Source organism: Crocodylus porosus, unplaced genomic scaffold (assembly GCF_001723895.1).
Source record: "Crocodylus porosus isolate Cpor-Errol unplaced genomic scaffold, CroPor_comp1, whole genome shotgun sequence".
Classification (NCBI taxonomy): Eukaryota; Metazoa; Chordata; order Crocodylia; family Crocodylidae; genus Crocodylus; species Crocodylus porosus.
This window is the reverse complement of record NW_017728912.1, coordinates 40,501,894-40,529,060: the sequence shown is the minus strand read 5'-3', so window position 1 is coordinate 40,529,060 and position 27,167 is coordinate 40,501,894. Positions and strand designations below refer to the sequence as shown.

Sequence of the window (27,167 nt, the reverse complement as noted above, 5' to 3'; positions counted from 1 at the left end):
TCAACAGACTCTTCAACATCTGCATGTAATACACATGACCCCTAGTTTTGTCCAGATGTAGCATGGTCTATAGAATTTCAATCTTGCTTTCACTTGGTATCCTTTCAGCTCCAAAAAAGCAACTACTCTGTAAAAAGAACTTTTTGTGAAAGTTCATTTCTCTGGTTGCCAATGAAAGCATTTTGTTCTTGGTGGTATTGGAGCTTCTGAGAAAAAGCTTGCCACCTCACAAATGTATCAAAAACTTTTAAGGCCTTTGCTGAGATTTTTCCATATGGAACAGCTAAAGCTTTTTTTAAAGTTATCCACATAATTTCCTAGCTGGAAAAGATGAAGGGGAACCGTTAGGGTACATATACATGAGCAGTGAAGCTGCTCCGATGCTCTGTAGTTACAGAGTATTGAAGCAAACTCAGTTAATCCAGTCTGCTGGAGTGTGGTAATTAACCACACTCCAGTGTCTTGTGTATCAGTGTCCTTGCACTGAAACATGGTGGTGGGGGTGCTTTAACTAAAGCTTATTGAATGAGCTTTTAAAGTGCCCCGCTGCCACTATTCAGCACAGGAACACTGATGCATGAGAGATGCTCTAATTAAAGTACTACCCCCACCTCCTCCTGGAGCACTTCTGTAAATGCCCTTAGTGTTCTACAACCCTTACAATCTCTTGCTTCTGCCAGTGCTACAGTTCTAGCAGGTCAGTTCTGGTGTCAAAACAATTTAAAATCCCAGGAGATATATAACTCTGAGAAGGGATAATGGACTGAATCTTGAAGTCACTTCAAGGCAGTATAAAACCTGTTTCCTGTATGGAAGGAGATTTTTTTGTGATTCTACCCCCCACCCAGTATTGTACTGCATCTTCCTCTGGTTCATCCATATTATGGGAACTAGTGGTGCAATAGGAGCAAAGATCAACAAGTGTGCCAGCCATTTGCCTTCACTAATCAGGTTAGTGCTGGATTCAGCAGTGGCCACCTCTACACAGACATAGGCTTGCCTTGTCTCTAACTTTATTTTTGTAGATGTGATATGCAGATGAGACTCTTAAGTGCAAGAAAGGAAAACAAGCCTGTTCTCTGTTGCCATTCAGCAACGGGAAAGAATTTGGTTGCTGCTGTAGAGGTTTGGATAAGCACTCTGGTCAGTAAACTTTATCTAACTGCTTTGGGTCTGCCAAATGAGAATTGCAGTACTATAGGAAACTGTTTCTGATCATGTTTTCCAACTTTGGGCATTATCTTCATGACTATTAGACTTGTCATCTTTGTGGTTGGACATTGTGGACCAAATTCTGCTCTGTTACATCCATTAATTTCCATGGCAATTGTTCTTGAGGCAGAGGCTGGTCCTGCTTGTACAGTTCCTGAGAAAGTTAGAGATAAAAAGCACTCAGTTTGGTTCTGCTTCCATACCAAACACAGCAATGGAGGCAAGGAAATAAAGGACCCATGCTCATCAAGCATGTCTAGGGTTATGTGAGTTTTATGCTGTTGGATGAGCTGAATTTATCCCCCTCATGCTTTGATATCATCCACTTTGTCACCCGGACAATATATTATTTGTTTACATTGAAATCTTCACTGTTAGAATGTACAGCATAAGAACATCTCTTGCTCTGTGCAGCTTTATCTTGTTAAAATAGAACTAAGTAGTCTTTGGTGGACAACTTAGACAAATAGTTTAGGGCCTGGACAAATGACATCATACTCCTCCTTCCCAGTGTATATTTTCCAATTACTGGACTTTGGGTTCCAGAAGAGATGGGAGAGAAGGGTGTATATATACAGTAACTGAAGTACATGTGTGTAAATATTGTTCACTAGTAACTTTGGTGATTTGTAAAAGGTTTTCTTTGTTTTGTTTCCTGGGTTTTTTCCTTCTTAGTCTGTCAATGTGGATTCACTCACTCCCAGAATCTTTTGCGTCTCAAGCTTTGTTCTCATTAGAAGATCCAAACCCAGATATGAATTTGGCTCTCAGTGGAAGAAACAAAAGTGGTGTGACTAAATTTGTGGTGATTTTTCCTTGTAATAAAAATGAGCAGCTCAAAATAAATCTCATCTCCCTTCAGATAAAATGTACTTGCAGTCTTTCCTCTTCAGTATCTTGATACTTGTTGATTTTAATTACTAGTGGTGCAAGACTTGAGGTTTTTATCAAAGTGCTATTCTACCACCATGCTCAGATAAAATGAGTGATTGGAAATGCCTCTGCAAAGCCGAAATATAATTGGAAATGAAAACATCAGCAGTATCGGTTAAGTCAATGAAGTTCTGCAAGGTTTTTCGTCCAAGCAAGTTGAGCTTGTGAGTGTCTCTGGTACTCTGTCCAAAATGTTGCTGACCCCTGATTTAGATCCTTCATGTAACTGGGCTTTATCCAGTTTGCATTGGTCTGTTTGTCTTCTCTAGCCACACAAGATTCAGTGTAACACCTTGCTCTGAGTGTCATGAGAATTGCTTTGCCCTTTCATTAGTTGTTTTTGGTTTGTGAATTAGAGCTGAAGAAACCTTCACTACAAGAGCTGAAATGTACCAAAACTTTCCTGCTCTTGGGTTTTGTTACAAGCTTTAAATAGTGATGTTTCGGGCAATGTAAAACTGATTCCCTTGTCTCAGCTTCTCTTGACTTTGTGCAAGTCTGTGAATTGAGCCAAAATTTGGGTAGAAGTCTACGTATGGTGAAAAATGCAGAAACTGCTTACCATCACTCTGTTGCCTCAGACAACCAAATTTCAGCCACCTCTTCTCAAACTTCTGTTTATTTCTGAAACTTCGCTGACCTGGCAACTAGCTTGAAAGACAAAAGAGTCTTTTTCTTTCAGAGCATTTTATGTTTCCAAACACTGCTGTGATATGGGCTGTATCGTGGACCTGCTGGGCTTGTATCATAATGAAACCTTGCTTTGCTGGAGCCCTGCACCTTGCTGTTCTCTGCTGTGGCACATGTATTTTATTCTTCCCCCTCTTCCTTCTCAATTCAGTGTGGTGGAGAAAATCAAATCCCTGGCTGAACAGCTGCATGGAGTGACTAATGTGACTTTTCAGACAGGGAGCCTCCTCCCCCTTCTCCATTTTGATGCAAATATCTCTTGGCATCTCGAAGTGGGATTAGTGCAGGTCATGTAGGCCAGGAGCCTCTGTTCACTGTCCCTCTCTATCTAAGCAAGGGGAGTTTGGCTTTCTCTTATTGTTTACTTGCTGAATCCTTTAGTCTTGTGCTGGTTTGAATGCCTCCATTGTCCAGACATGCTGCCAGAAGCAGCAAGTCTTTGGCTCTGTGTGCAATGCATTATGTCCCCAGGAATCCAGCTAATAACTTAATAGCTTCTAGTCTCTGAGCTTGCTCTGAAAAGTACTTTGTTGTGAGTTGCAGAGCACACAGATGGAGAGAAGCTACTTATCTCCAGGCTGTCACATTACTACTTGTTCTTGAAATCAGGTGCCTTCACAGACTGGTGTTCACTGAAGACCATGTCTTTAAAGAGTTTTTTTCCGAATAGGATTTGACACAATGGAGAGAAAAGCAATGGCATCTGCACTTACAATGATAGCTCAGAGGCATTAAAGCTTTTTTCAGGCACACGCACACATGCTCTGCCAACACACGAGTGCAGCAGCCTGCACAAATTAGCTTCACAATTTGGACTCCCTTCCCTCTTAATTGCTGCAAGTATGGGAAGCAGCGTGATCCCTTTCTGCATCTGATCACTATAATCTCAGACTGTGACTTGCTCGTCAGCTCATACTGCATGGTAACTGCTACTGAAAGTGAATTTGAGAAGTCTGTGGTTAAGATTTTGGAGGGAGCATAACTGTGTTCAAGGAAGAAAACCATAGACGCATCAACCCCTCTGATAGATATCGGCTTTTTGGTGAGTGGGGTGAGAGTTAGAGGTAAGAAAAATCAGAGGACTTTTAAATATGGTGCGCTACAAAAAGCTGTTGATGGTCATTTGCTTTTCCTGTCTATCCTCTTAACTTTGACTAAACTGCTGTATTGACTGATCAAGGACTTTTTTTCTAAAAAGCTTTTATTTCCTCAGTCACAGTGATGCTATGACAAAATTCCTTTGTAGCCTCATTTTAAACATGTAGATGAACTCAAGCCAAAAAACTCCTCAAGTCTGGATTTTGGACTGCCATAACTTTTCAAGGGTGTTCAGGACTGCTCCATCTCTGCTATTAGTTTCGATTGTGCATTCTTATTTTTGGTGGTGAGGACCTGTTTACAAGAGTGAATGAAGATGGTAGAATATTGCTCTAAATGCTTAAAGCCTGAAGTTTTACCCCCAGCAAACTGTGCAGGTGTCTTGCTAGACAAGTTTTAACATGCCTTCATGAGAGCAAAAGGCTCTCAAGGAGCTATAGGTAGAGCCAATCCTTTACTTGCTGGGTTTTTATAAGTTTACACAACAAAGGGTTTTTGTAGATAGCTGTGACTCATAAAAGCTTCCGCCAGCTATCTTCCCTTTTCTTCTGAACCTCTAAGCTCCCTTAATTCATCCTATTTTTTTTAATGTTCCCAGTTCCTGTAATCTTGCAAAGAAATGACAAAAACCCAGAGTAGAAGTAGTTCACAATCATAAGCATAGCAAGCAGCACCTATTACCATTTGTCATTTTATACTAGGAATTCCTACAGGTTTAATAAAATTAATCTTTATTTGAGTTGATGGTATAATCTTTGTCACTGTGTGCATGTGTTTTTAGTGTGATGCTGTGATCCACTCCCCTTAAAAGCATGCTGGTTGTGTTATACCTTATGGTGATTTACGCCTGTCTGTGTGCCTTTCTTTAGGAAAGCATGCCTCAAACGCCTCCCTTCGCAGCTATGTTTGACAGCAGTGGTTACAACAGAAACCTGTACCAGTCGAAAGAAGACAACTGTGGAGGACTGTATTACCATGACAACAACCTTCTGTCAGGGTCTCTGGAAGCCTTGATTCAGCACTTGGTACCCAATGTAGATTACTATCCTGATGTAAGTGTACATGTTTTTGGAAGTTAAGCTGTCTGGTCTGATGTGCCTTTTATAAAGGAAGAGTGTGGAGGCGCAGTTGAAACATCATGTGTACCAGCGGCAATTGCCTCTAAAGGGGAACAAGTAAATGATTGCCAACTGTGGTCTAAATGGATTTGCTTTTGTAAGCCTGTGTTCAGCATGTTGTAACAAAACTGGGTCACAGAATATGTCTTCTTGCTGTACTTCCCTGGTAACTGACCTCTTGGTGCCTACCAATGGTAACTATTTAATCTGCTTCGCTGAAGACTCTCAAAGGCTGTCATTCGAGATGACTGCAAAGGCCTGTCCATGTGGGGGGTAGCATGGGAGGAAAGCATTTCCCAAGGAACTGTGTGTGTGAAATGGAAGAATTTGCCTTCTAGTATATTTTTTTTCCACCCTGGTGCATCCTTTTTTCTCATAGACTTTACAGTCATTCACTGAAAACCCCACTGGCACTGTCAGTTCTGGTCCTCTACAATTGTCTGAGGTATCAAACAAGTCCCTTTTCATCTTGACCAATTCAGAAGCTTTTGTCCAGTGCAGCAGAGATGTTTAAAGGAGAATGAGATTTAGAGGTCGGGGAGATACTCTGGGGGATGCTGAGGCTAGATCACTATTTGTTGAAAGTGTCCAGCTGAAGGTACAATTCTGTTTATATTTAGCTTCAGTCAGCTCACCATTCCAGAGGGTGATTTTTGTATTACCCCCCCCCCCACACGCACACACTTTGATTGGAGTTGCTGAACCTCAGGACTGTACTGAGCAATTGATCATCCATGAATTCTTAAGAAAAGCTTAACTACACAACTACTTAAATTATTCAGATAAGATGACATATTTTGACTTTGTCACAAGCATAACAGAGTCCTTGCTGGAGTGTTTTGAACACTTCATTGCCTAAAAACGCTGGTGTGTGAATGTGTATGCAGAGCTGACCTGAGCAGGGTGCGGGGCCTGGGGCAAATTAACCCATGGAGGACCCTGCCTCCTCTTCAATCCCATGTGCCTCGGACCTGAAGAAGCTGCTGCTGCTGCTGCTGCCATCTGCAGTAGTGGTGTTGGCGGTGTGGTAGGGGTAGCAAACTGCTGGATGCAAAGCCAATGGCAGCAGCATGGAGTCACCGTGGCTGCTCTGCCTAGCTCTGTGGAGTCCCCCAAACTGCAAGGCCCGGGGAGGTCACCCTGCTTCACCCCCCCTCCCCCAGACAGCCGTGTGTGTGGTGTTTTTGTTTTGTGGTAAGTTCAAAAACAAACTTGTCAAATCAGTACAAAAAAGTCCCTTCCCTTCGTTTTGGTAAACTGGCAATGAATTGCTTTTTTTCTGAAAACACTCAACCTTAATGGAATATACCAGCTGTGATGTAGAAACATGTTACTTGTTAGAACAAGGAAGAAAATGTGATGATGCATTGCGCTTGATGTGTGGTGCAGTTGTTTTAAGCAGAAAAAAACAACACACAAGATTGCTGACACAGTAAGATTTGTGGTTTAGCAAGCTGACAAAGTTGCTTCAGGGCATCTTTCCTCCCCCCCCCCGCCCAAATAAATAAAAGCCTGGGAAGTAAACAACAGTAAGCACGTTTCAACTTCCTGCACTGGTGTTACATCCAGGTTAGATTCTTCTTATCTCTCCTTAGGCTGCATCCCTTTGTTCTCGTTAATGTAATGTTGGCTCTTCTTGTAAAGGTTTAGCGCAAAGAAAAACAGAAGATGAGTCAGAACTGTGCTCTGAGTCACATCAGGTACCAAACTTGAAAGAACAGAATGTACAAAGGGAGGATCAAACCAAAGCTGCCTCACCTTGGCCCAGCCCTTTTTTTTTTTTTTTGGTCCTTCTTGCATAACTAGGTTTATATAATTACTGTAGAACACTAGCTCTGGAGTTGTAATTTATTACAAGTGCTTACCTCTGTAGTATCTAACTTTTGCCACAAACTAAATGTACAGTGGCACCCTTTGGATGCTAAGACATGACAGTTTGATTTGGAAGGAATGTATTGGGTATTAAGCATGAAATTTGTAGTGACTTTTTTTTCCCTTTCTTTTGTCTGCAGAGAACTTACATTTTTACCTTCCTGCTCAGTTCACGACTGTTCATGCACCCTTTCGAATTAATGGCCAAGGTCTGTCATTTGTGTGTGGAGCATCAGAGACTAAGTGAACCTGGGAATGACAAGGTAAAGTCCCTGGCTAAAAACTCAAGTCTTTTGTTCCAATTCCAAGGTACAACTTTTTCTTATTAGTGGGTCCTCTAGTGGAATGAATACACCAAACACCTGGCATCAGTGTGCTATAAGCAACACTTTTAATTCCGTTTTAAGGAGAAGGGTCAGAGAAAGGAAATGCAATAATTTATTTAATATAATGCATTATACTGTGGTACCAGGTGTCATAAGGCAATAACTAAAGGGTGGGAAGGGGGGTTACTGGAGCAGCAGCCATAAGTGCCAACTTGGGGTGGGTGTAAAAATAATAGTTGCCACCACAGTTGCCAGGAGCCACTGTTGCCCTGTGTAGAGCTGCCCTGTTTACACCTCCATCTTTAAGGTATCCAAACACCTAGACGTGGTAGTCCACAGCCTTGCAAAGATGGAATCTGCAGTTTGTGACATCGCCTGAAGAAGGGTACAGAGATATGCAATACCTTGACTTTGTCTATACCAACCATACAGTTGGTCCAGTACGAGAATTCTTGCTTTTGCATTAAGTGTAGTATACAAGCAATGTCACCTCAACACTACGATACTTCAGTTAAACACCCTTATGAAAGGTTACTAAGATTGTAAGCTCTTTGAAGTCAATTTTTTTTTCATTCTGTGTTTGTCCATCAGTGAGTCCAGTGGGGGTCCTCCTTCATAAGTTCTTCCAAGTACTACCACAGTATCAAAAATTTGAATAACACCATTAAGTCTTTACATGTGCTCTAAAGTTTTTAGCCTTTCCAGATTAGAGACTTTGTTGAAAATACTTATGTTGTTGTATATTGATTATGAACCATATTTTTTGGAGGCACTCACTTGTCTAGCATGTGGAGTTTTTCTTACTTTGGTGACCTGGCAAACATTGAACCAAGTAAATGTATGCCCTTTGCCCAAGTCCAGTTAGCCAATTTAAAGTCTTTCCATTCATTTCAATGGCCTGTGGCTCAGGTTCTTATCCAATGTAGAGTTTTTTTCACTTGGCTTTAGTTTATGTACTTTTGTTCCACAGTTGTAGAATCCCTTAAGGGGAAATCTGAGTTTGCTTCAGCTGTCTTAAATATTTGTCTTACAACCCTCTCCTTCCCATCTATTCCTTTAACTAGAACCAGATACGAAAAATTGCCCCCAAAATCCTACAGCTGCTGACTGAGTGGACAGAGACATTTCCTTATGACTTCCGGGACGAAAGAATGATGAGGAACCTGAAGGAGTTAGCGCAACGAATAGCAAGTGGTGATGAGGTTTGTATTCTGCACTGAACCCCAACAGGCATTAGTTGTATGTCTTCAGAGTGAAATATTGATGATTATATAGCATAAGGAGGCCATCTCATTTTGGAGGTTTTAAGCAGATAAGTGGATGGTCCCTTGAAATATCTAAATAAGCACTAATCAGTGCAGCAGTTCACATGCATGCACCTGAACACACACTGTTCTCTTTGCCTTCTTCCATACATTTTTTTAGCATGAGGTTTTTTCTGGTATCCCTGTTCCCATAAAAGTTCTTGGGTGACCATTTAATTTTTGGCCACTTTAGGGAATCATTGTATGTTTGTATGAACATACACTTCCTTGCAGGTTTTATTTTAGCAGCTCTTCTTGGATGAAGTTGGATGTGACCCTGAATATTCTTGATTTACCCCAGTACTCCTTACTGATATACATGGATACACTGAAATCATGAGGCAGATGTTCCGGGATTGGGCCTTTGATTTACAAAATCCATAGCTGAGGGATGGCTGTTTTCAGGAGGAGAATTTCTAAAGGGAAGATGTGTCTTGTGCATAAGGTACTGGGTTTGAACTTTGATCAGAGTTGTGCCCCTCGCTGTGACTATTTCCCAGGAAACCATAGGAAGTCATTTAATTTGTCTGTGTCCCAGCTTCAGAAGAGCACTTGCATCTCTGCAGTTAGTTGGTTTGGATGGCACTTGAGGTCCTACCCAACCCTGTGATTTGGTTCTCAGATAGAGATGCACTTCTCTGCCAAGTAAATACTTAGACAGAAATACATCCAGAATTTTGGGCATTATAGCTACTCTTATTTTAAAAAATTAAAGAAGTTTTTCAATAAACACAGAATCTAGATCATGTGGGCAGCATGGGAGAGATTACCAAATATGCCAATTTGATATTTGGAAGTAGTAAAAATGGAGGCTAATTACTAAATGGTGTATTTACTGGCACTCCCCAGGGGCTGGTGTTAATCCCAGTGTTATGTAAGCTTTTCCATAATTATATAAAAAGGGGGTATAAACAGCATGATGATGAAGTAGTTGTAGATTATAATATATTAGGAGTTGCAAATACTGCCAAAGACACAGAAGGATCTTAAAATACTAGGAGCAAGGCCTAGAAAAAAAGAATTAAATTGAACTTGGAAGCAGAAGAAAAAAATATGTATCCTGGTGGGGAAAATAAACCCAAAATATAGATTTTGAATATAGAGGGGAAGCAACTAAGGAGATGAGGGGAAGCATGTATAGAAATTGGATTGAGTACTATTGCAATGTGATGTTTCTACAAAATAGGCTGAATTTACTAAGGCGGTATGTCATGGAGCTGGAGGATAACTTCTTCCTTGCTCTGATGTTGCTGCACCTGAAATGTTGGAGGGGGGGTGCAGGGTTGGTCCTGGATGCTTTATAATTAAAAAGACTGTTGAATTGAAGTTGGTTCAAATAAAAGAATTAGTGGACTAGAGTTGTTGGATTGTGAATTGATGATTAATGTAGTCATGTCTGCCACGAATGAACGAGAAGGAATTAGGGTGATTCAAGGTGTTGACCCACATAGAAAAACTGCAAGTTTAAGAAGGCAGAGCAGGGGAGGTTATGTATTGGAGAATTTCTGGCAGTACAACATGTTAATGGGATAAATTACCAAGGCAAACGCTTATGTCTCAAGTGAAGAAGTTCTATTGCTTGACTGGACAAAACAGTAAAAATTGTCCTATAGGGAGTAATCCTCACTTGGTAAGAAGATAGACTGGGTAGTCAAACAGGTCTCTTCAATCTCTGACATCTGTCTCTGAGCAACCTTGTGATTCCTTTTAACAAGAGATGAGGGTTGCAGTAGAGTTTGGCATAAGTCAAGGTGGTGAGTGGGCTGATTTTTTTTTTTTTTTTTTAGAAGGGTGAAATACACGTTGTTTTGATGTTGCTTCTTTCTGACTACACTGAAGCTGAGTAGTGTCACATGGATTGGTGTATATAAGTCAGGGGCTTGAAAGGTTTTGGTCATAAGATGGAAAATAATCAGTTTCCTATTGCCACTAAATTTGCCTCTAATTTTAACCTCCTGTTTCCCTGTGTCACTGTTATAAAACCTTAGTATCAAGAGCCTAATGTACCCTAGTCTGAGCATAATAAATATCTTATGGTTGTTCTTAAACCAGTGAATTTTAAGGGTTCTAAATTAGAAAGGCTTGGGACTGCAGTTCTCTCAGCTCATGTGTTCTTGTTCAGAAAACAGCTTTGCTCAGAAGGTAATTATGCAAGGTACCCGCACAACTCTTGAAGGGAGGACTACCTTTTGAGGGCAAGTGGGTAGGTGGTTCTCCCCAACTCACAGGGTTCTTGCTTTCTTGCTGGGATGAGACCATCAGGGAAGATAGTGGTGAATGCTGATGGCAGTGGTGGATGTTTCTTACATGAAGACTTATTGGGGTGAATACAGAGGTTGATTAGATCCAATAGGCTTAGGTAGATTATGTGCCCCTAAAAGATTTTTTTTCCTGTTTACTTTTTTTAGGATTTTTTTTTTTTTTGGTCCAGCCTAGTCATAAGTGTGGCAGCTGATAAGCTATCCTTTGGGAGCGCATTCACTAAACTAATGGGGCTACCTGCAGGCTCCACTTCTCCTGCTTCTGGGTATGGGTCCCCCTCCTACCACCTTTTAATTTACACTAGGCAAATGTCTCTAGACTGCTATACTCCCATTTTTACTTGGCTAAGCAGTCAGTCTTACCTGTCTAGGCTGTTCCTAATCAATTTCCCACCAGTCTCTTGCTTGTAGAATCCTGAGCATAAGCATGTGCAGCTTGTCACACCAGTGCTACATATAAAGAAGGCTGTTACTATTTGTCATGAAGTGACACTTTTGTATACGCAGCCCAAAATTGAATTGACCTTTTTTGGGCTGCTGTATTGCATAACGAGATTGATGGTACAGACGCATTTTTTAACATACGCCGTCAAATATCCATCAGATAGTAATGACTTTCGGTCACTATCAGGTTAGGACAGACACAGACAGGTGACCTAAAGGTGAAAGGCTCTGTATCCCATTACTGTCATGCCATCCACTCGCTGGAGGCTTTTCAAATATAAATAAATGCCAACATGGTTTCAAGACATGAATTCTAGCCAGCAATGCAAATGTGCTGGTGGTTTTTGAAAGTTAAAAATGACAGAATAACAAACCTAGGGATAGGGATAATGTATAGATATTGTGCACGGCAACCCAAATTGTGAATATAACTTGCAAGTAGAGTGATAAGTCAGTGATGAGGCAACATCACAAATTGAAATACAAATTGTGCATTGCCCGAGGGGTGGTATGTATGTCAAATGTTGAAATATGCTGAGTTTATGGGAGTTCCAAAGCCTGTGTCTCACTCACGTCTTGCAAAGAAAGCATCTCTTCTCAGTTCGCATGAATAGCATGACAGACAAAGGCTTATTTGTCTGAGAGAATGTAAATATAATATGCCTTTCCTTGAACTATTGAATCAAAAACCCTAATCTGTGTATCTGTAGGATGTCTTACACCACCGAGGGGAAAACTGATTACTCAATGTCTGTCTCTCAGCAACTATTGAGGGGGACAAACTGTTTTTCCTTTTTTTAAAAAAGGAAACCAATAGATCAGTTTGTCTTGCTTTGGGGAACAAGCAGTGATTCCAGCAGCATGCTGGGGCACAAGGTGCCACAGGTTGAATTCTAAAATACAAAGTCATAATCTGCTACTGTTTCTTAGATAATTGCTTTCAGATTATAAATTTTTCAGGGCCTGTCAATTTATAAGTGTTTCCTGTACATCATAAATGTGCAAAAAAAAAAAAGATGTTGAAACCACATTTTCAAACAATGAACAGCACAAGCTGCTGTTGAACCCTGCATCTCACTTAGCCACAATCTACCTAGGAGAGTTTACACAATGAGGGAAACTAGATCCGAGAGGGAAGCAAAACCACAGGTTTCCTCCCTGTTCCTCAGACCAGATAGTTTCTGGGCTGGAGATCTTGTGAGATGTCTTGATGCAGAACTGAAACTATTCTTAGCTCCAGCATTTAAGGATCTTCAGAAGAAAGCTTTAAATTAGATCTTCATCTCTTCCTGAAGATAGACATACCAAAACTATATTGGGCTACCAGAGTGGAAATAATTTTAATATGTATGGGTTCCCATTGGTGCACACGTTTATAGTTAATGCTGCATACCCTGCTCCCAGATCTTCCTGCCTGTAGCAGATTTGGTTGTGAGAAGAGTTTCCTGATGGATAGGATCGGTGTTCAATCAACTTCCATTTGTGTGGGTCTAAGGATGCTTTTACTATCTAGTCATCCGCTGTCTTTCTGCCTTGATTTGCATAGTATATCCTCTTCAATGTGACTATATCAAATTTATCTGAAATGTACATAATCATGTGCTGGAAAACCAATGATGCAAGATTTATTCCACAATGGATGATCTCAGCCTCCTGCAAAAATTCATTACCTTTTTCACGGAGAGGTCAAAGGTTGGTCGACTTCTGTTTTTATTGCAGTCACACTTAGGAAGAGGTTAAATCCCAAAGGAATGTCATTATTGTTTAGACTATTGCATATATGTGTGATATGGTAGGCATGCCCCATCCTGCCTAATACCTGAGCGAGGTTGCCTAAGCAGCAAATGAAGAGGTGACTCTCACTTTGTAACTGCTGTTTGACCAAATGTGGATGTTTGAGCGGCATGAAATTCCACATACTACTTTTCAGGATGTCTGTGCAATCCCCTTTTTTTCCCATATGCATCATATAAATCATAGAGAAGTAGGGCTGGAAGGGACCTTAAGCATTCTCTACTTCTGTATTCATTTCCCATCTCATTTGAAGGAACAATTTCCAAGTTTAAATTGGAATTTGGAATGTACCAACTCCTTTTCCCTCAAATTTTTTGTTCCAGTTCTGGGTTTAAGTAAAGCAGTAACTCAGCCAAGCTTTACTAGTTTTGGGGTGTAAGCATGTGCTATTACGTGATTTCATTTAAATCTACCCTGCCTTCTGCCTATGTCATAATTGCCATTGTCAACCAGAACCCCATCCTGGTGTGACGGAAGCTTTGTCAAACTTTTTCAGTGCAACTATATTGAATCCCAGGTGTGTAACAAAGCATTACAAAATGCGCTTGCAGGTAACCATTGTGTCTCTTTCTCGCTCTCAAAAAAAAAAAAAAAAAAATTCGGTGCATGCAAGCACGTACTCTCCCTTTAGAAATATAAGGATGCTCACAAAGACAAGGTCTTGCATTTTCTATTAAAAGACCCAGCACTAAATTACAGCATTTTAGAGTCCATTTCTGTAGATAAAATCAAAATGTATCCAAGTACAGTCTGATTCCTACAATGCCAATTGCTTCCTAAGTAACAGGTCAAATTCAATTCTAACTTAACTCCACAGATTTCCAGAATGTGTTGACCCAAACATGCTTAGATTTTGACTTCCACTAGTAAAGAGAAACCCCTTTTTCCCCTGAATGTCTAAAACAGCACCGCCACTATCATATTGGGGGAACTTTGAATTCCTTTATCAACAGCTACTTTGGAGTGAGGGACAGGGTCATTCGGGCACAGATAACATTCATCTCCTAGTCCAATAAGCTCATACTGTGGCACTGACTTGGAAACGTAGTTTTTTCAAGCACTTGGGCATTCTGTCCACTAGCAGCTTGGATACGGTGTCTTGAATCTTTGAAAAATAGCGATTGCTTGGCTCTATTGCAAGAGACCTGCAGACTGACTGTTCCAGGTCTGTTCCCATTGAAATTCCCAATGACTTTAATGGCCAGGTCTTTGGATCAGGTCTTTGGGGTGAAATAGGATCTGACTGTTTTCTCCTTTCTCTGGTTTACCAGAAATTATATTTCTATCAAAGTCGATGGAATTGATCTCGATTTACATCAGGGAAAAGAGAATTAATCACATTATGACAGAATGGCTGCATATTAAACATGGTTAGAATTTTCTTTTGGCTGCTTTAAGCAGTTGGAGATGCAGTATTTCACCTCTGGTGTCTTACTAGATGGGCAGTGCTTCACTTTATAGTGTTTTCCCCTTTCTGTCACGTAGACTAAGTAGGTCACCATTGGATCAGAGACAATCAAATCCTGCATTGGTAGAAGCGTTGCCAGCAGATTGAGTGAAGTACTTCTTCCCCTCTATTCACCACTGGTGCGGCCACATCTGGAGTACTGTGTTCAGTTTGAGGCCTTCCAGTGCAGAAGGGATGTGGACAAATTGGAGACAGTCTAGCAATGGGCAACAAAAATGGTTAGAGGACTGGAGCACATGACCTGTAAGGAGAGGCTGAGGGAATGGAGCTTATTTAGTCAGGAGAAGAGAAGATTGCGGGGGGATTTAATAGCAGCCTTCAGCTACCTGAAGAGTGGTTCAAAGGAGGATGGAGCTAAACTGTTCTTGGTGGTGACACATGACACAACAAGGAGCCAAGGTCTCAAATTACAGCAAGGGAAGTTTAGGGTAGATATCAGGAAAAACTCTCAACAGGTAGATAGTAAAGCACTGGAACTGGCTATCTAGAGATGGGAATTCCCATCCTTGGAGGTTTTTAAGACCCAGGTAGACAGAGCCTTAGCTGGGGTGTTCTATTTGGGGATGGCCCTGATGTAAGCAGGAGCTTGAACTAAATGAACTCCTGAAGTCCCTTCCAACCCCATCTTTGTATGATTCTAGATTAAATGCTTTGTGATGTCATTTTCAACACCTGTGCCTGTATTCTATGTTAGGGTTTGGCTCTTAATACAAGGACTGCAGCGATAAATTTTCTGAGGATTTCTAAGCTGTTGATAACTAATATCAGTTGTAATGATTCTGTCTTGCTACACATCAGGCACTAAAGTAGTTTTTCATTTCCTGGAATATCTTTCTTTTGCTTGTCTTGTGCCATGATAGATGTATCGGAAGAATGTCCAGCAGCTTATCCAGAACCTGATCCGGAAGCTTGCCTGTCTTAGCCAGTATGAGGAGGTACTTGCAAAAATCAATGCGACATCCACAGATCGCCTCACTGTCCTGAAGACCAAACCTCAGTCCATACAGAGGGACATAATCACAGTTTGCAGTGACCCTTACACATTAGCCCAGCAGCTGACTAACATAGAGCTGGTAAGTGGTTGCTAGATCTGTTGTTTATTAATTTTCCAGCCGCCCTTGTGCATCTTTTCTTGAAGCACAGAAGAACAAAGGAATTGACAACTTCTGTATTGTCTTTAGGAGCGCCTGAATTATATTGGACCAGAAGAATTTGTCCAGGCATTTGTACAAAAGGATCCTTTGGATAATGACAAGGTGAGTGGAGGGGGGGAAAAAGGACACTGTTTAACATCCTTGAACTTTATCTGTTAATAAAAGCATTTTATAACAACAAATAGATGTGAACACAGAACTGCTTGAGAGCTCCTGGTTTTATTGTAAGAATTTTTGTTCATTTGGCAAGCGGGACCCAAAATCGCTCTGGGACCCAAAATCTCTTTGACTGAATGGCTTCATTGGGATTTCGCCACTTCTTCAAATCTACCTGAAGATCTAGCCTTGACTGAGGCCTTGCAGGTGATTACACATGACCTTCCTTTTCCACAGCCAAGATGAAAGGCTCATTTCAGTCTGTTGGCTTTTGAATCGTTCATTTTCTCCATTTCTTTTTCTTCCTGCCCTTTTAGTAAATTGAGCTATTTGTCGCAAGCTGATAAGAGAAGTGCAATTTGCTTGCATATCTTATGTTATACCTGCAATGAGGATTGTGAGCTACAGGCCTATACAGAATGAAGGGCAAGGACAAATGGTGCTTTTAACTAACTGTGCTGGAGCTGTTATCCCTATCTTTTGGGTTTGGAGATGAGTCATGATCTGTTGGTTGACTGTGCCAAAGCCATGAAGTTAATACTAAAATTACCTGCCCTCTTCATATTTGGCAAACGCAGTGTAATGTTTCAGGCATAACTTGCCTTTCATCCAGACAGGATCCCAAAATGACTTTCTGTAGGTAAAGATAATACCACTTATGTTCTGGGCCGAGTTATGGGAACTGTTCCGAGATGCAACAGAATAACTTAAGACAGGAAGGGGAAAATAAGATTCTATCTGAAATTGCAAGGGTAGTTTTTGCAAGGCAGAATATAATAGCTTAATTTGGACTATTCACTTGAATGAATGTGCCAAATAAGCATTGAGCGATCAGGCCTCCATTTTACTTCTGATGCAGGTGGGGGGGATGCGGTGGGGCTATTAGTTTTGATGGGGCATGGCTTGATATGGACTTTTGCCCTGATTCAACAAAACTTAAAAGCATATTTGTGTTTTAAGACCTGATTTTACTGGTCTTTCAGGTGGTCAGTACCACTTACCACTTGAGTGTGTGAAAGCTTGAGGTGGTGAGGTTACATACTAGAGGTCTTTTCCCAGGAAAGAAATTGCAGGAAAAAATAACAAAACTGTGATATGTATGTTTCCCGCTGCCACCCCCCCCCACACACACTTTTTCTTTTCTCTCATCAGAGCTGTTACAGTGATCGGAAGAAGACCCGTAACCTGGAAGCCTATGTGGAATGGTTTAACAGACTCAGTTATTTGGTTGCTACAGAAATCTGCATGGTGAGTTGGTCCTTTTTCCCTGGCATGTGGTCCTGTTTTTAAGTTGTGAAGCCTCTTTAGCTGTAGTCCTGGAGCTCCACTCCTGTCCCTTCAAAGTTCCCTTTGTCAGCTGCATCTCCTGTTAGCTCACCCTTTGCGCCTGGAAGGATATTTCCCTTTTTGTCTGTTAATCATATTGTCTGTTAAATAGTGACATGCCACATGCTCAAATTAAAGCTTGATAGAAATTGGCTACAAAAATGTAGCTGCCTTCATTCGTGCATCTCCCCCCTTCTTCCCCCCCGCCCCCACAACAGCAACTTTGTGCCTCATTGGCCATCTCTATTGTGTGATAATTACTTTGCACATGAGGCATGTGTAAATGTATTGTGCAGTTAACCAGTTTAATTGCACAATAGATGTAATGTGTCAGACTAAGAACTGCCACTGTCACTTAATGGGTCAGACCATAAGTCCATCTAGCCCAGTATCCTGTCCCAAATGGATAGTGGCAGAAGACGGATTCTAAATCTAAATAGATCATGTCCAGACTTTTTTTCCACCCTTTTTACTTTTCTTCATAACCCTCTGAAGCTGCAGTGGAAGTTCTGATTCAGAAGCTGTACCCCTGTCTGTCATATTCAGTATTTACTGATGGGCTTTCTTAATATTTGTCTATGAATCCTTCATAGGTGCTCCTCACCAGTCATCCTCCATGTGTTCCCTTTCCGTGGTTCCTTAACTTGTTAAGCCCACCTGTTTCTTATCACAAATTTCCTGGATTTAGGCTCGTAGCTTGCTCTGCTTGTAAAGTATAGTATAAAATGGCAAAAACTATAGAGGAGATATATTTTACAATATCATGATACAAGACATGATCATTCTTCCTCCTGCTAAAGAATAGCCCTCCACTCTGATCTCTTACAGCCAGTGAAGAAAAAACACAGAGCAAGAATGATAGAATATTTCATTGATGTGGCCCGAGAGTGTTTTAACATCGGCAACTTCAACTCCTTAATGGCAATTATTTGTGAGTATCTGGGTGGTTTGAAGGAAACTTTCTCCTCCTTAGTCCCCTTCCTTTATTTTAATCTCTAAAAATAGCTTTGTTTGCTTAAATATGGAATGCTTTCACTATTTAAGTACTCAGCTGGATAGGAAGGGAAAGAAATAGTGAGGAGAGTTGCTAAATATCTCTTAGTAATAGACACTTAAATAAGACTATTCAGTACTGTAGTTTGGACTACTGTCTAATTTAGTAGGTAATTGCAAGTCAAGAGAGAGAAAAAGATACGCGACATAACATATACCTTTACAGCACAATGCAGTGTTGTGTAGCTTGGGTACCGGAGGTTATAGCTGAATTTAATACGGCATTTTATCTGGGATAATTTACCAAGCTAATGTGTGTACACTGCTTCCAGTATCCTTGCTAGCTAGGGTTTCTCTGCAGGACAGTGGACTGTGACCATGGAGATGTACCCTTAGTCTGCTAGTGTTTGTACACTTCAAGAAAGCTCGGTGCCCCAATGCTATTCCTTGGAACACACTCGTTTCACAGTTGTGGTCCTGACCATGATTATTTATGAGTAAAATTTAATCAAATGCCAGTTCATTTCTCCTTTTTTCTGATATAATCTTTGGGCACTTGTACACAAGCGCAGAGGCTGCTCTGATGTGCTGGAATTCCAGCATGTCATAGCAGACTTGATAAATCAAGTCTGTTTACTTTGATTAAATTGAGTCTGCTGGAGCATGACAATCGCTGTGCTTCAGCAGCCTCCTGTCCTGTGTATCAGTGTCCCTGTGCTTTAAAAATGGTGGCGGAGTGCTTGAACTAAAGCTTCTTTGAGCTGTAGTTCTAGCGCCCTGCCACCATTTTTTAAGTGTGGGGATGCTGATACAGGAGATGCAGCGGCACTTTAGAGTGGCTCTGAGTCACTCTAATTAAAGTGCACACTTCCCGCCTGCCCCCACAACCCTGGAGCATGTGTAAAAGTGCCCTTTAAGATCCCACTGTTCACTCTTTGTAGACTCCCATAGTATAGAATCAGATGGGTTAGAAAACCTAGCAATAACATGTAATACCAATGGCTGCTGCTGGTTTTTTTTGTCATGCCTGGTGCACGTTGGGAGTGTAAAAAAAAAAAAAAAAAAAAAAAAAAAAAAAAAATTTTTTTTTTTTTTTTTTTTTAAAGAAAACGTTTCTCAATGAAACAAGCGTTTCTGGGAAATGTTTATTTGGATAAAATTCTTAATGGAAGATGTTGAAATAGTTAGTTAGTTTCAACTTTCTGTCACTACTTGTTGACTCTTCACAATATGTAACCAATTTAACACTACTGAAATAAAACTCTTCAAGATATCCTCTTGAGGAATTCTCCCAATATTCTAAATCAGTTCAAAACTAAATTTGGAAACACCAATTTCCAATAGAATGGAATTTTTGTTTCCTGACTAGCTCTGGGAAGTCTTTGTCTTGTTAACAGCTCCTTTGTTTTTACTTTGGAGACTTTTTGGTTCTTTTATTTTAAGCTAGTTAAGTTCTATTTAATTTTGTTTTTTCCCCTTTGTTGCAAAGCTGGTATGAACATGAGTCCTGTGTCTCGACTAAAGAAAACCTGGACAAAAGTCAAGACGGCTAAATTTGACATTCTGGAGGTATGTTAGATTGATATTTAGACATATGTGAAAATTTCAATAGATAAAATCAGTCCTTGAGTAAATTTTCTTGTGTGTAGCTTTTATTCCAAAACCTAGTCAGTAACTAGAAGCAGACAATGTTCATAGAATCATAGGAAAATTAGGGTTGGAAGGGCCCTTAGGAGGTTATCTAGTCCAACCCCTTGCTCAAAGCAGAACCATCCCCAACTAGAACATCCCAGCCAAGGTTTTGTTGAGCCAGGCCTTAAAAACCTCCAAGGATGGAGAGTCTACCACCACTCTAGGTAATCTGTTCCAGTGCTTCACCAACCTCCTAGCGACAGGTTGGTTTTTTTGTTTGTTTGTTTGTTTTTTCTCTTAATAGCTAACCTAAACTTCCCTTGCTGCAGCTTGAGACCATTGTTCCTTGTTCTATCATCTGCCACCACCACGAACAGTTCTCATCTGCTCCATCCTCTTTACAACCACTTCTTAGGTAGTTCAAGGCTGCTATCAAATCCCCCCTCACTCTTCTCTTCTGTAGACCAGAAGAGAAGCCCAGTTCTATCAGACTTTTCTCAGAAGTCATAAGCCCCAGTTTCGTTGCCCTCTGCTGGATTCTGTCCAATTTGTCTACATCCTTAGAGGGCCCCAAAACTGGACACAGTACTCCCAGTGTGGCCTCACCAGTGCAGAATGAAGGAGAATAATTACTTCCCTTGTTCTGCTGGCAACGCTTCTACTAATGCAGCCCCATATGCTGTTAATGTCTGTTATAACCCCCTTGTAACAGCTTATTGTCCACTGTAACAACCCCCCGTTTGTTTTTAAACTGAAATTTTAAAATTGTGAGTAGTATCTTTAGGAGTCTGAGCAATACAGTCAGGATCAAAATAGCATAATAATAATTAGATCTTCCTTTTTTTCATAGTGGACTTCAACCTTTGGTGTACCTATACTAAAGCTTTATCTTTATCTTGTATTAATTGGCAGTAATTGATAAATAATAACATTTCAGCATAATTGAACACTCCAATATAGATTATTGGTTAACTCTAGAGATCCTGTAGCTACTGTGGTTCTCATTTAATTTAACACTTAAACCTCTGTAGCATAAGAAAGTTTTAGTATTCTGCTCTGTGCATGTGGAACATCTGTTAACATCAGTAAGTGAGCTATTGACTTAAGAGCAAAAGACTGGAATAGAGAACCATTTTGTGCATCTTTGAGCAGAATTTTTGCCTTGGATTGTGAATTAATACTGTTATTTGGGGGGAGGGGAAGGTCCAGGTGATATGCATAACTGCTTTTTTGCTGCCTGACTTGACTTTATTCACTGAGTTTCTTCATGAGCAGTTTTAAGTGTGTGGGGTTTTTTTGTTTTGTTTTATGCCTGCTGAAAAGAGAGAACTGCTCTGTTTAAAAAGGGCCATTTGCAGCATAAGACCTTTTGAACTCTAAAATTCTCTGTCATGAAAACCATTGTCCAGATCACAGTACTGCATCTCTGCAGCTCATTATTTACGTTTTTCTCCTGTCTACAGCATCAGATGGACCCTTCTAGCAATTTCTACAATTACCGAACTGCTCTTCGTGGAGCTGCTCAGAGGTCCTTGACAGCTCATAGTAGCAGAGAGAAGGTATGGTCATGAATGACCTGGCAAATGGGCAATAGTGAAATGTGCTCAGTAAGCTATGTGGCAAGTCTTTGATTCACTTAAAAAAACTATTGGGAACTAACTTCAGTAGGCTTCCTTAAAAATAATTGGATCCCTGTTCATTCCATGTGTTCTTGAAATTTTGAGTTGGATGCATATATGAACCAGCAAGGAAACAGATGGAAAGGTTCAGAGGGTTAGGTGGATTGGAGAAATAATTCACTTCCTGGCTTCCACTCAATATCAAGCACAGTTTGCCACTGACTGGAAGCTGTTAACACTAAAAAGCTGTCTTAACTGCTTCATTTGCTTCATTCAGGATATTATCTCCAGCTTTTGGTGAGGAGGTATCTACAGTGCAAGCTCTGTCACAAATGGTGCATGTTGTTGACAACCTAGACAGACAGCCAGGGATTGAAAGAGGCTGAACTACTTTGCTATCCTTTGTCCCTGTGTTTTGGAATTGAGGAGCACTGATGGGACAGAATAATGAGCCTTGTGCTGGTACCATTCCTACTGTATGCAGCTTGTGGACAGAGGAGTTCAGTCTTGATGCCTTTTGGTCCGACTCTTGTTATGATCATAATAGTCTGAAGCCAGTGCATAATCCCCCTGGTGATGTGTTTCCTCATCACCCCCACTTCTTCTGTTGCTCATCTTCAGCCTATTTTTCAGTGCTTCTGTGGAGGAGGAGATCTGTGGGAGTGCTTCTTGATACCCACATCTCCATAGGAGACTAGGAGGCATAAATATGGGCATTTTTAAATTGACAAAGTAACTAGTCCGAACCCAGAGATTTCTGAGAAAATGGCTTGAGTATTTCAATGTAGAGAGGTGTCATTCAGGTAGTTCTAACTTTGTGTTTCTCCTATGGAGGACACAATGTACATGTGGGGTTTACACTGAAAGAGACAAACTGATGTTAATGTAATCTTTGAATAGGCAAGAAATGAAGAGCAAGTCTTGACGAACGCCCAAGAGAAACCGTCTTTTCCATAAAGACCGGCAGAATAGCTAAGAGGTTGGAAGAAACACAAAAGCTGCTGCTCCTAATTCTAAGATGTGTTTACCTTTTTATTTAAAAAAAACAACAACTTTGAAATACACTGAGAGAATGCTTAAATTGAAAAAAAAAAAAAAGCTCAAATGCTAATGGTAAACCTATCTTATGAACCTCTCTTCTGGCTGAAATAGATACAGAATATCAATTTTACATCACTGCTGCTTTGTTTCTTTTGTGAAACTGAAAGCGAATTAAAAATAATGTTGAGAGCAAAATGATGAAAAGAAAGGGAGCTGAATAAACTGTTAGATGTGCTGAAGGGTGTTTTTTTGTTTTGTCTGGTTTTCGTTTTTGTTTTTAAATTAAAGACACTGAAAAGAGAAGCTCAATTCACTTCCTAAATATCTGTGATCCAAGTTTGTTTGTTTGTTTGTTTGTTTGTTTGTTTGTTTGTATCAGACTGAAAGTTCATTCTCTACTTAGTGCTACTGTAGTAGGCCCCTCTACACCTTCCAGACATTGCACAATTAACTGGTTAATTGCACAATTACCAGCTACACATGCAAAGTAGCTATTATACAATAAAAAGCTCCAGTCAGCTTTGTGTACTAACTTTTTTATGACTGGTTGCTATTGAGTTTTAATTGCACATGTAGCAGGGTCTCCCCTGCATCAGGGAGCCCTGTCAGCTGATGGGGCTTCTAGTCTCAGAGGTGCACCATGCTCTAAGGATTGGGGCAGCTGTGATCCCTAGGATCTGGGGGTTTCATGAACCCTTAGGGCTCTGGGGTATGGGAAACCCCCAGGAGCAGGTAGATCACTGCAGTGGAAATCCTCCTGCCTCCTGCACCCTCAAATGCTAGGCGATCACTCTGTAGCAGTGATCCTCTAGCCCCAGAGGTGCATGGGGTTCTCCTGTGGCCGGGAGACCCTCAACTGAGTGGGAAACTCCCAGCCATGGGAGCTTGCTTACTGGCAGTTCAAGGGGACCCTGGTAATAAGGCACAATGAAATCTAATGTGCAATCCCACACTTATACCTCCTGTCATGTATGTGTGGCACTAACTTATTGGCTTTTTTTTAATTCATGTATTTATTTTTGCTGTAGCAGTCTGTTAAGATTATTGTTCCAGGGCTTGACTCTGCCAAAGTTAACCACCAACATTGCAGAGCAGTTAAACTAGTGTTTATGGTTGATAAACCGTTATTAACTATAGAGGCACATCCAGATTTAGGAAAGAGAGGTCCCTTCTGTCTATAGTCTTTACTATTTCAACTTGAAGAGGCCTTAATTGCCTGAATTTTTATTAGTATGAGTAGCCACAAATTAATCCAGGTATCTTTGTGGGGTGCTGGTTAAGTTGTGGGGTTTTCTTGTTCTTCTTATATTTAAAGGGGTGGGGGGCATTTAAATTGAATCACTGAAAAATTATTCAGAAATGGTGGCAAAGAAAGATGCGACCATCTTAAAATAAACCAGGTTTTGAGAAATAATAGAGGCTGGGATATGTATTAATGCAGGCTTTCTTGTAGCATCTATTTCATTCACTTTGGATAGGAGCCAAATAGCTTGCTAGCCTACATCCACTCAGAGGCGAGCTACTAAATAATTTATCTACTTCCAATAACATTGGCTCTGCATGTCAGGTTTAATAAACCCAGTCTTGCTGCTCATAGAATAACTTAAATTACAAGGCAGGATAAAGATAATCCATAAACTGTGCTCATTTATGCATGTGTTCTACACCTAAAAATAAAATATGAATTTTTAGACCCAAGAGCCTGTTGGATATCATTTGAGGTATGAGATGTTAAGGTATAAAATGCTGCATTTGTTATAGAGACGAATGAGTTTCAGGAATCAGAAGAGTTTAGTTACCCATCTGTAGAGCTGTGCAGAAAGCCACAAGTAATTCTGACATTCCAGCATGACTTCTGTCTCAAGGTGGTACAACCTTGAATTCTTAAACTTCCTTATTTGAGTAAAAGTTTCAACGACTGAATCTGGAACTTGGAAATGCTTCAAAACTCCCAAAATCAAATTCGGGCAGTTCAGTTCCAGAGATTCAATCCCTCCTACCTCCCCAACTCATAGCACACTGCCTGGGGAAGCTCTAGTTGAAGACCCAGATACCTTCCTTAGCACCATCAGGTCATATTCCCATGATGCAAGTGGTTGTTCTCCAAGATGTCCCATGGAAAGATTGTACAGATTCCTCTGGCTTGTTGCACTGCTGCTGTGCTTGTAACCAATACAAGGCAACTTGGTACATCTGAGCTTTGAGGGCACACGCAGCTCATCAAAGAGGGGAAAAAAAGAGACACTGGGTCCATCTACAAGTGCAATTAATGTGGCTAAATAAACTCCAGTGCAGTTTACACCAGAGTTTATTGTTCCCAGGCACTGCATTTGCATGTGTGCCTGGGACTGCAGCATGTTGAGCTGGGGCGGAGCAGCCCCAGCTAGCGGGAGGCCCCAGGGTTCAGCCTGCCCCCCTGGGGCTGCTCCAGCCCAGTTCAGTGTGTTGCATAGGGGTTGGCTGGGGCACAAGGGTGCTTCAGTGCAGGGCTAGCTGGCAGGCAGCTCCCACACTGAAGCACCTTTTGTGGCCCAGCCAGCCTCATTGGTGCCTACACGTGCGTTGCAGCAGAGTTTAATTAGTTTACCTCATTCTAATAGTCCAGCATATGTAGATGGTGATGTTTTACTTTACAGCTAATTGGCTTTGTAGTAAATGTCTTGTGTAGATATGTCCACTGTCTTTTAATGAGGAAGCAAGAGCTACATGTAGGTGTGGAACTGGAGGTTGTGAGAGAGAAGACCTGTTTAGGAAAAGTAAGGAGGGAAATAACTTATCTGAGAGCTGAGGCTGCCCTGGAACAGTAATCTTAACAACAGATTGCTCTAGAGAGATTTGTTCCGTTTCAGTGGGACACGGGCTTCTAAATTATTGTTGAAATCTCCTTCTTTCTTTCTTTTTTTCTTTTTTAAAGAAGATTGAAGTGGAGTCTTCGGCAAACTCACTTCCAGAAGGCAACCCCCCAAGGATAGCAATACTGTCAGCCCTTGGCTTTTGGGCTTTATTGCTGTCAGTTGGTGTTTTGGGTTTTTTTCCTCAGCTCACCACCAGAGTGCCCCAAGGGATGACGAGGTCGAACGGTCACAAACTACTGCAAGACTGTTTCAGGCTGGACATAAGGAAGAATTTCTTTACTTCCTGCCCTTTGGGCAGGGGGCTGGACTCGATGATCTCCCGAGGTCCCTTCCAGCCCTAATGTCTATGAAATCTATGAAATCTCTGTGGGCCTGCTGTTACTGAATGTCTTCGTGTGTTCAGGCATCGCTCAGATAAAATAAGACCTAGTCTTGGAACGTATGCCAATTATGTGTAAATAAATGACTTGGATTGAAAAAAAACCCAGGAGGGAATAAGTCTCCTCATAGTAGTTGTCTTTAGCTTTAATATCCAAACACCTGATGATAACAGACACACAAGAAGAAACCCCTGTATTGTCTTCTTGTGGAAACTGCAAGACTGTGATATGTGGTCATGACACTGAGGAACTCTATAGATAAAGTAAATGGGTTAGGCAGGCTTTGGTCACACCACAAGTAGCAGGAGAAAGCCACCTTGTTTTAGAATGTAGTATGACAGGGATTCTGAAAGAGTTTACAAAACTGAGAAGGTGGAAGAAGTCAGAGGCACAGCTGAGAGCTGGAGCTGAAGTGAAATTAAGAGGATTCAGCTAGATTGCATGATGTCTTGCTCAAAAGAAAGCCATTACACATTGTGAGAATAGAGTGATAATAAATTGTGAAGTGTTATGGCTGGAGGGTGAAAGGAATACAGTAGGCTTGGGCTCTTCGGCTCAGTGCTTAATTTCTTCACTGGGTGCATCTACACAAGACACGAACTGCGCAGTAGCCTAATTCTACTGAGCAGTAGTGTGCAGGGCAAACCCATACTTGTACAGTACTGTGCAATAGTACTAGGCTACTGCAAAGTTAGTGTCACTAAAGCTGGTGCTACTGCACGGTGGTGTCAGTTACTGCTCATTGATTTAGTACTTGGTTATGCAAACACTAAACTTAATGCGCTGTAGCTATGGCATATTAATGAATGTGTAAACACACCCTGTGTGACTTAAATCTCAACACATATGGTGCTAGGACTATCACCTTGCTTTTGTGCAGTATTATAGATGGAATATTTTAATTATTCTTTTTTTATTCCCCCTCAGATTGTGATACCTTTCTTCAGTCTGTTAATCAAAGACATTTACTTCTTCAATGAGGGCTGTGCCAATCGCTTACCGAATGGCCACGTCAATTTTGAGGTAAGTAGAACATTTTAGAATATAATGATTCTTTTCATTACCACCATGTTAAGTCAGTAAGCAGAAGACTTTTAACCCAGGTATTGATTTGGCTTCCATTGAATTAACTGAGAGCAAAATTAAGCTCCAGAATAAATGTATTTACTGATTGCCAGGGATCTGGGTTTTCCATTTCCCACAGAAAAATGGAGAAAACCATGGATTTCCCTCTTTTTATCAGAGAAAACACAGATTTTACTTTTTAGCAGAGAAACCTGCAGACTCTCCACTTTTATAAAAAGCTGTGCATGTGGCACAGTCCCAGCCTGCAAGAGTTGATTGCAAAAAGGGCGGGAAACCCCCAACCCTGTCCTGGAATGGTACTTGCCTGCCATGCCCCATGCTGCTTGCCTGTGGGACTGTGCAGCTGGCCATGGGAAGGAACCACAGGGCGCGGCAGCGTTTGGGGGGGTTGTAAAATGACACCTC

The 27,167-nt window shown here is 41.0% G+C and overlaps 1 protein-coding gene across 3 annotated transcripts in view; it reads left to right on the top strand.

Moving 5' to 3' along the window:
- The window catches only part of RASGEF1B (RasGEF domain family member 1B), a 39,865-nt gene that overhangs the window by 7,968 nt on the left and 4,730 nt on the right, over positions 1 to 27,167 (top strand). For 2 of the 3 annotated variants that reach the window (XM_019534315.1, XM_019534314.1), the window contains 10 exons: positions 4,803 to 4,985; positions 7,064 to 7,186; positions 8,314 to 8,451; positions 15,381 to 15,593; positions 15,702 to 15,776; positions 16,983 to 17,078; positions 17,985 to 18,087; positions 19,639 to 19,718; positions 21,245 to 21,340; positions 26,604 to 26,699. In XM_019534315.1, coding sequence (XP_019389860.1) covers positions 4,809 to 4,985; positions 7,064 to 7,186; positions 8,314 to 8,451; positions 15,381 to 15,593; positions 15,702 to 15,776; positions 16,983 to 17,078; positions 17,985 to 18,087; positions 19,639 to 19,718; positions 21,245 to 21,340; positions 26,604 to 26,699 — 1,197 coding nt within the window. In that variant the 5' untranslated portion in view covers positions 4,803 to 4,808. The remainder of the gene's footprint in view (positions 1 to 4,802; positions 4,986 to 7,063; positions 7,187 to 8,313; positions 8,452 to 15,380; positions 15,594 to 15,701; positions 15,777 to 16,982; positions 17,079 to 17,984; positions 18,088 to 19,638; positions 19,719 to 21,244; positions 21,341 to 26,603; positions 26,700 to 27,167) is intronic. The other variant, XM_019534313.1, reaches the window with a different exon arrangement.